General features: G+C 56.3%; 1 protein-coding gene across 1 annotated transcript; it reads right to left on the reverse strand.

Moving 5' to 3' along the window:
• Positions 1–5,641: 5,641 nt before the first annotated feature.
• TMEM151A (transmembrane protein 151A) lies at positions 5,642–9,405 on the reverse strand. The gene is made up of 2 exons (XM_006893296.1): positions 9,219–9,405; positions 5,642–7,102 (listed from the first exon to the last, which is right to left on the reverse strand). The coding sequence occupies exons 1-2, from the start codon at positions 9,285–9,287 to the stop codon at positions 5,771–5,773; spliced, it is 1,401 nt and encodes a 466-aa protein (XP_006893358.1). The 5' UTR covers positions 9,288–9,405; the 3' UTR covers positions 5,642–5,770.
• Positions 9,406–9,409: the final 4 nt, after the last annotated feature.

The raw sequence follows: 9,409 nt of genomic DNA on the forward strand, positions 1-9,409 counted from the left end.
CAATGGTGTCACATGGTCTTTGCAATCACTTGTTATACATCAGAGAGTTGGACAATGACTAGGGAGGATAGAAGGAGAATTGATGCTTTTGAGCTGTGGTGCTGAAGAAGAGTATTGAGGGTACCATGGACTGCTAGGAAGACAGATTCATCCTGGAGAGGGTTAAACCAGGCTGCTCCTTGAAGACAAGGATTTTGGGGCTTCATCTGACATACTTTGGACATGTAAGGATGGACAGGTCCTTGGAGAGGGACATCATGCTTGGGAGGGTGGAGGGACAATGCACAGGGGAAGACCCTCTATGAGGTGGATTGATTCAGTGACTGGGGTGATCGGGATGGGAGTGTCAGAGACAGTGCGATTGGCACAGGATAGAGTAGGGTTTAGGGATGTTGTACATAGGGTCGCTATGAGTCACAAGCGACTTGATGGCACATAACAACAACAACAACATAATTTTTTCTGAATTTTTTTGATTTTGTTGTTTATTTTAACATCCTTTTAAAAAATTTATTTATTTTTTTATTGTGTAAAGTCAAATCAGATCCAACTGGTACAGGAGGAAGTTGCCCCTCCTTCTCCAACAGAGCATCTGGTGGATTTGAACTGCGCATCTTTGGTATTGCAGTGCGCAGTGCTGTTCCTTGCACAAGGCCACCAGCGCACCCTTAGATCTTTTTTTTTAAAGTAAGAAGTTAGGGGACAAGGTGTGTGGACAACACAAGAATAGCCAAAAGGGGCTGCAGTCCTGAGCGCCTTAACGCAATCTTTGCTTTTGTAATATTTGAACTTGTGCATAATACAAAATATAAACTACAACAATAAAGAACCTTTGAGCAAGTGTGTGAATAAAACACCTGGGTGGACAATGGAGCCAGTTACTGAGATGGAAAAGAGGGAGAGAAGAGCAGAGTGGGGGTTGTGTGGAAATGGGGTGCCAGGCTTCAGCTGGACTACACAGGCTTTGTGGAGAGGACAGAGGTGGAGTCCCCAGGACCTGGGAGCACAGCTGGGCTCAGGGGCAGGATGCCCTGGATTGATTGGCTCCAGCACAGACTTCCCATTCCAACAGGAGACATCAGGGGACCTCATATGAGAACGGCCATCAGATACGGGGTTCTGTTTCCCTCTCCTCCAGAGTGAGCAGGCCCCCTGATTCTTCTTCATGAAGCAGGATGGGGCCAGGGTCTGGCCTCAGGCATCTATCCCATGGGACAAATGACCCTGACTAAGTGATTTGAAACAATAAGGAATTCTCATCATTGTATAAGTCAGCAGTTTTGACTCAGCCTGGCTTTCCATGCCTGGGGTCACTCACACGGGGTCACTCCTGCAGGCCATAATCATCTGTGCTTCCACAGGGGTTGAAGGGTCCATGATGGGCTCACTCTAGGTCTGCAAGCTGTTGCTGGCTCACGGCTGGGGGTCTTGGTTCTCTGCAGCACGGCCTTGTGTGTCAGCAGGCTACAGCGGGCATCTTCCCAGCTGCTCTCAAGGTTCCAGGACAGCAGAACTGGACACTGCAAGGCCTCTTGAGGATCCATTGTAGAAGTTTCACAGCCTCGCTTCCACCACATTCTATTGCGAAAACAAGTCACATGACTGGGCCAAATTTAGAGTGGGGGAATGGATTCCACCTTTACTGGGAGGAACTGCAAAGAATTTGTGGCTATAGTTATTTTACCTACGCGCTACAGGCTCCAACAAATACCATGAACAACTCACTCTGTCCTCAACAGATGCACACCTGACATGCCACTCCCTTACTTCCTCCAACCAGCATCTTACAAAGATTGGTGTTCATTTTGAAAATCCTTTCATAGATGCCAATCAGGAATGGCATTTGGTTCACTAACTGATTATATTTCCGAGATGTCTATATTGATTTCTCTTCCATCACACATGCTCTTCTTCCAATGTGATTTTGACAAGCTACTCTCAAGACCTGGGGTCTCATGGTCCCTCCCCTCAGCACTATGTGGGATTTTGTAATGTCATTAAGTGCCTTTATGTTGACCCTGACTCTTTGGAACCTGGCCCAATCCTGTGCCATCCTCACCATTTCTGTCATACTGAAGCCCCTTGGTTACTAGAATGGGACGGAAGTGATTGTGTGAGACTCCTGAAGCTAGATCATAAAGTTTCTACCCTCCCAGCACCACGTGATGAGGCAGCGCAAGCCGCAGGATGAGACCAGGTGTGTGAAGAGACAGCCAACAGCCCCAGTTAGACCCTCAGCCATCAGGCAGCGCAATGAGCACGCACGTAAGTGAATGTGTCCTTGGAAGGTTCTAGAGCCCAGACATACTGGAGAAGAGACACACCACTCTCCTTGTGCCCTGTCTGAAATCATGGTTATTGTTTTAAGTCACTGAGTTTTGAGCAACAGATAATTTACAGTCTGCTGGTCTCAGGGTTGTTGTTGTTGTTATGTGCCATCGAGTCGCTTGTGACTCATAGCGACCCTATGTACAAGAGCTCTAAATGCTGTTCTATCCTGTGCCAACCTAGCCATCTCAAACGCACCTATTCCCACCTCTCTAGTCACAGAATAGATCCATCTCATCAAAGGTCTTCCTCTCCTTTGTCGCCCCTCCACTCTGCCAAACATGATGTTCCTCTCCAAGGACCAGTCCGTCCTTGCAACATGCCCAAAATATGTCAGATGAAGCTTCAGAATCCTTGACTCCAAGGAGCATTCTGGCTTCACCCTCTCCAGGACAAACCTGTTTGTTCTCCTAGCAGTCCATGGTATATTCAACACTCTTCTCCAGCACCACAGCTCAAAGGCATCGATTCTCTTTCTGTCTACCCTAGTCACTGTCTAACTCTCTGATGCATAGCACGTAATTGCGAAGACTATATCCCGGATCAGGCGCACCTTAGTCTCCAGCCTGACATCATTGCTCTTCAGTACTCTTGAGAGGTCCCTCATAGCTGAATTTCCCAATACAATTCGTCTCTTGATTTCCTGGCTGCTGTTACCAAGAGTGTTGACCATGGAGCCAAGTAAATTAAAACTGTTAACTATCTCAAACTCCTCACCATCCATACTGATGCTGCCAATTGGCCCAGTGGTGAGAATCTTTGTTTTCTTGATGTTGAGCTTCAGTCCATATAGGAAGCTGTAGTCCTTGATCTTCTGCAGCAAGCGCTTCAGTTCCTCCTCAGTGTAAGAAAGAGAAATTGTCAGTAGCTTAAACAGACCAGAAGCTTACTTCCTGCTCATGCTGGCATCTGTGGTAGGTGATACAGAGATGACATGAAGGCATCCATGGCATCATTTATCTTGTTGCTCTGCCACTCTCACCTCAGCCCATGGCTACTGTTCTCAAGACCACCTCCTGGTCCTAAAGAGCCGCTTAAATTCCAGCGACTACAACTGCATTCGAGGCTGAATGCAGGAGATGGGGCAGAGAGGACAAAAATGGTCATCGCCAGTACTGTTTCTATTTCAAGGAACACTCCTGAAAGCTCTTCCAGCATGGTCTACTTATATATAATGCCCTAAAATAAGTCACATAGTCACCATCTGTTCAAGGGAAATTGTACACTTTTAGCTAGGTTCACTGTCTTCTTAAAAAAAACACACTCCAAACCCAACAAACTGGGGTTCTGTCATGACAGGCTGAGGGGCGAGTGGGCCTTTAGTGGCTGAGAGGTTGGAGAAGGTGACAGACGAGATTTGCTTGTGGGGGAAGGTGCGGTCAGCACACAGGCACTCCTGCCCAGCCCACTGTGGCCTTTCTGAACGCTAAAGTGTCTTCTAAGTTGCTTCTAAACAAAGAATTGATTTATCGTCCAAAGGAGCGAACCAGTGTGACTGATGGGCAGAGTTCCAGTCTCCAGCCCCACCCACCCCACATGACCAGCAGGCAAAGGGACTTCTGCTGAACGCTCTGCTGTGTGATATGACGTGACCGTATCACAACTGGGCTCAGATACCTTCCATGGCTCCAGTTTGCCACCGTGTAAAGACAAATTCTAGGTGTGGAAGTGAAGGCCTCAGCCAGCCTTCCATAGTTCTTTGCTCTACTTCCCAACCTTTGCTCAGGACGCCCTCTGCCTGTCTGTGAAATCTCATCCATTCTCAGCACCCTTCCAGGGCCACCATTAGCCCTTAAGGAATCTTTGCACAAATTAGAAGGCCCTCTTTCTCCAGGAGAATGGACAGCATGTGAGAGTTTGGGCAGCGGAGTGAAGACTGCAGTCAACTACACTTGCGCCTCAACCTAGTGTCCTTGAGCAGGGAACACTCTGCACAACTGTGTATGTGCGATGCCACCGCTCTGGGCTCCTTTGGTGAGGGAGGCTTTCCCTTTGACCTTGCCATCTTGGATCTTCACGCCAGCCTGCATGTGAAAGGGGCAGGGTATTTCCACCCATGTCCTCCAAGCTCCCAACTTATACTACCAATAAAAAGATCACATGCTGCAGGCTACGGTGGACACCTGCCATCACACCCTTGGTCTTCAGCATCTGACAATGCTAGAAAATGGGCCACTTTGGATTATACCTTAGAAACTGCCCAGGTTCCAGAGCCAGAAGTGGCATCAGCTGGTTTCTTGTCAGAGAAACTCGAACCTGAGACATCTCTGACATGCAAGGAGAATCCACATACTCCGGAAGGCAGGAGGCCACCCAGCGACCCTCCCAGGGGTCAACATGACTCCCTGAAGCCCCAGCAACACACAGAACAGGATTTTCCTTTTCATATCTTTTATTTTATCTGTGGCTTTTCTGCCTCCTCTTCCCCCCACCGACCCCTGAGAAGGATGCACACCCCAGGTGGAAGGGAAGGGACTATGTGGTCCTTCTCGGGAGAGGGGTGTTGTCCCCTGGGCTGGGCCCCACTGATGGAGAAGCAAGGTCTCCTTAGAGGAGTGAGGGTATTGCCTGAGAGGCAATGGGCAGGGTTGGGGCCTCTGGACATCCTGTGACCCTGGAGTCATCAGGAAAGTGAAAAATAGAAAAGTCCAGGAGCGACGAGGAGACAAAGCTTGGAGGTGTGTGCGGTGTGTGCTTGGCTGACATGGAGGAAGGGGACTCGAGGAGGAGGACAAGCTGAGGGACGACACAGGAAGGATGGTGACGGGGCTCTGAGTGTAGCCTGCTATAGGGGGAGCTGGCGGTGGAGGCGTGGTGGGCAGTAGGGAAAGAGTGGGGTGCGGGGGGGGAAAGGCTGTGCTCCAAGAATCAGGCCCCAAGGAGGGGAGGCTGCACGCAAGGGGGCCAGAGGACAGGCGGGGAGGGGCTCATCAAGAGAGGCGCATGGGGACTCTGGCAGGTAGTGGGGCCTAGGCCACAGTGCCCCCATCACCAGCTCTTCAGCTTCAGGGAGGCCAGCCCGGTTTGGCATGGCCCCAGGCCACCAATTTGTGCTTCTGGGTTGCAGAAAGGCTCAGCGGCCGGGGCGGTAGCCGCCTGTTGCAGGCCACCGCTTCTCCAGGACTCCTCACCCAGCCCCAGGCCTTCTGGAAGCTTCCTCCCCTGCCCAGTGTGAAGGACCCCCCGCCCCCAGCTCACCTGCCACCCAGGGGGTAGATAAGTGGTGGAGGGAAGCCACATCAAGGACCAGGGACAGCCCCTAGATGCCACCGAAGTGCCATCCACCCCACCCCCCGGCTACCACGCTGAGTCCAAGGACCCCCACCCGCCCCGCGTGTGAACCCCTCTGCCTCCCCTCGTGTTTTGGATGGCAAGTACGCGGGCACAGAAGCCCGCGGTGGGATGGTGACACCGGAGGAGCCACGTGGCGCCGGGGGGGGTATCAGAGTGCCCCCTGCCCGTCCCCCTGGCAGCCACTGTCACCGTGGACTATGAGCACCGGGAAGTAAAGGGCGTCCTCGTAGCACGGGGGGCTCTCCAGGGGCTCCGTGTCCTCCCCTCGGCGCCCCAGCGGTCCCCCGCTCAGGCTGCGGAAGACCCCCGGCGTGGCCCGGCCCCCCGCGCCCAGCGAGAGGCGGCTGCGGCTGAAGGGCAAGCGGGGCCCACTGGGCCGGGCCGGGGGCAGCGAGTTGCTGCTGACCGAGCGGCGGCAGCGCTGGCAGCCGCGGAGGTAGGCGCCCGAGCCGGCGCCCATGACCACGGCCTCGGAGTAGCTGGGCACCAGCTGGCGGTTGGAGCAGATGTGCCACTCGAGCTCGGTGAAGTCCACCGTGGCCACGCGGGAGAGCGGCGGCCCGCTGGGCATGGCGCCGGGTGGCGGGGAGCTGGCGCCGAACAGCTTCTCCACCTGGTAGTGCACATGCGCGGTGCCGTATGCCGCCACCACGCGCAGCGGCCACGAGAGCGTGGCGGCCGACACCAGCCAGAAGACCCAGGCGCGCGCGTACCAGGGCGGGCTGCGCGGGTCGGCGAAGACCATGAGCGAGTCTCGGAAGTCCACGTCCTTCAGGTGCATGCCCTCGCGGGCCTCCAGGTAGTCGTCCAGGCCCTCGTTGGCGCCGAAGAAGCGGGCCCGCTGCGTGAGGTACGAGGCCTCGGCCTCCGCGCTGCCGAAGCTGAAGCACTTGGTGAAGCGCAGGCGCGTGGCCGCGTGCTCCGCCAGGCCCACCAGCTCCTTGGACACGTCGCGGACGCCGTGCGCCGAGTAGTCGAACTCGCCGCGCGCTGTGCGGCTGTCGGCGCGCTCGTGGTAGACCTGCGTGGTGGTGTAGGCGTCGCCGTTGCGGTAGCGGGTGATCTGGCGCGTGCGCCGCACATAGTGGTAGCTGGTGGCCTTCCACCAGACGCAGGGCGGGGCCTGCTGCAGCCGCCGGATCAGCGCGAGCACTGTGTTGGCGTCGGTGCGCGGCGCCTGGCAGGAGCGCACGTGGCAGTGCCAGCACTCAGCCAGGTAGAGGAGGTAGAGGAGGGAGACGAAGGCCAGCGGGATGTACAGGTAGCCATCGGAGCAGGGGCTGGCCGGGTAGGTGGGCGGCGGGCCCCCGGCCCCACGGGCCAGGGCTGCCTCGGGGCCCAGGACCAGCCGTGGCACGGTGGCCAGGCGGCACCAGGCCACCACAGCGCCACAGGCGTGGATGAGCACGGTAAGCAGCAGGCACTTCCAGTGTGACTCGTGGCACAGAGAACTTCCCAGCGACTGCTTCAGGGGACGCTGCTGCAGGTGGGGAGAGGGGATGGGGGTCAGAAGGGGACCCTAGCCAGCCTGCCACTCTCTTGACACCAGTAGGAGGGCTGTTATGAGATTCCCCACCCATAGAAGAGGAAACTGAAGCTCTGAGGGATGCCATTTCTTGTTAACTTGGAGTGGAGTGGCGGGATTTACACCTAGGCCCATCAGAGGGCACCTAGCACACCCAGCCCTGTCTCTGCTGGGAGAAAGAAGGACCCCAAACGGCCACTGAGAAACCTGAGTGTGGTCCTAGTTGTGCCCTGATTTGCTGTGTGGTCTTGATCATGTCTCTGCCTTGGTCAAGTCTCCGTGGCTGACTTACCTGTCCCTGCAAGTCCAGAGACAAGGGCCGTCAGAGAGATGAACTCATTGGCCATGCAACCCAACTCTCCAGGGTCTGATGCCAAATCTACCATGCCCTTTATGGCCAGGGCAGGCCCCTCATCCTCTCAGGGCCTCAATTGCCTGATCTGTAAACTGGGTTTGTAAGGACTCCAGATACGAGATCATATGTGTGAAGAAGTGGTAAGGTATAGGGTCTGACCATGAGAATAAATATCATCAGTTCTTCTGTCACCCCCTCTGGTCCCTCAGATCCACTAGAGTTTGCAGGAAGACTCAGGCGAGGCTTTGAAGTAAGTGACAAAGAAGAGCTGGCAGCAGAGGAAGTGTAAGTCTTGGGGGGTAGGGAGCAGATGGAGGGCCATCCTCCACTCCCCATCTGCACTGAGGAAGGGGGTGGGGCAGAGCTGCTGGGTGATAGAGGCCACTCCCTGGTCCCCAGGGCCTGGGCTGCCTCCCCTGGCAGAGCTGCCAACCTGGCCCCCACCTCATCCCCAGATACTTATGGAGTGAGAAGGAGGTGGGGAAGGAAGGAGTGGGTGAAAGGAAGAAGGAAGGAAGAGACGGTCTGGTGGAAACAGCAGAGGTGGATTAAGGGACCACATGCCCCGTCTCAGGACCACCAGAACTTGAGGGACCCAGGAGGACAGGAACCACCCTACCCAGGGCAACTTGTGACTGCCTTCTACGTGCACTGCGGTCCACCTACCACAGGGCCACACCATCTCCCTGACCTAGCCAGCGTCTCTCACTCTCTCACACACACACACGCACACACACACACACATACACATGCATGTGCACCTGTAAGACTCTCTGAAACATACATTGTAGCCCTATCACAGGCTGTCCACCTTCCTGGTCATCCACACATGTCTGACCCTTCACAGGGTGCAAACCCCACACCTACTGCATGCTCTATCTGTGTGCTCACACATGCACATCCTACGGGTATATACACATGTGACACTAAGCAGGGTCACACACCCCACCCCACCCTCTGCAACATGACACTCATACCCTACAGCCTCCACGCGGAAGAGGCCCACCCTTCACGGCATTGTACAGACATTACAGCCCACCCACACCGAGGGCTACCCACGCCTGGCCAGAGGGCACATGTCCACACAGGTGTGGGAACACACACCCCGTCACACACACACATGCACATAAGCTTGCCACCTCCCCCCAGCACCCCACCCAGGCCTCTTGCAGATTCCATTCCTGCCTAGTGGAGGGGCCTTCCCAGGGCCCCAGCCTACAAGGTGGGCCCAAAGGTCTCTCTGTGGGGGGTGTGTGTGGGTACTGGAGGCACCTCAACTCCCTTCCACCGCCCCTCCTCCCTTCTGCCCCCACCCCCACGCCAGTCCTTGCTGCCGATGCTGCAATGCAGGCGATGGCAAGCGCCCGTGAGCTACAGGACTGCTTGGGCTGGGGGCCTGACCCCAAACCTGGGGGTGACAGTGGCCTCTGGGTCACGCTGCGGAATGGGGACGTGGGGGCTAGGCGCTGACGTCACTGGGCAGGAGAGGTTGGAGGAAGGGTCTCGGGGGCGGAGTCGCCCCCCATTCCTGCGCAGCCGCCCCACCCCTGAGCCCACGCGGGTCCCTGGGTCCCAGGACCCCTGGCAGGGGGCTGCCCCGATGACGTCATCGGTCACAGGGGCGCCGGGACTTGGCTCCGCAGGGCTTCCCGGGTCTGGCCCTCCGCCCTCCTCCTTCCCCCCGGCCCGCTCGAGCCTCTCCACCCGCATTAGTACCTCCTCGCGCAGCGGCTCGCCGTCCGGGATGAGCGCGGGCGCCTCCCCGCCGTCGCCGCCCTCGGGCATGGTGTCCTGGCTGCGTCGGCGGCCACAGCCCGGGCCCGGGGCATGATAGACAAGGGGTGCGGAGGGCTGCGCTGCGACCCCAGGCGTCCGCTCGGTTCAGCGGCCGGAGGGAGTGCGCCCAG

This window comes from Elephantulus edwardii, unplaced genomic scaffold, assembly GCF_000299155.1.
Source record: "Elephantulus edwardii isolate Elephantulus edwardi_28Jun2011 unplaced genomic scaffold, EleEdw1.0 scaffold00126, whole genome shotgun sequence".
NCBI classification, from domain to species: Eukaryota; Metazoa; Chordata; class Mammalia; order Macroscelidea; family Macroscelididae; genus Elephantulus; species Elephantulus edwardii.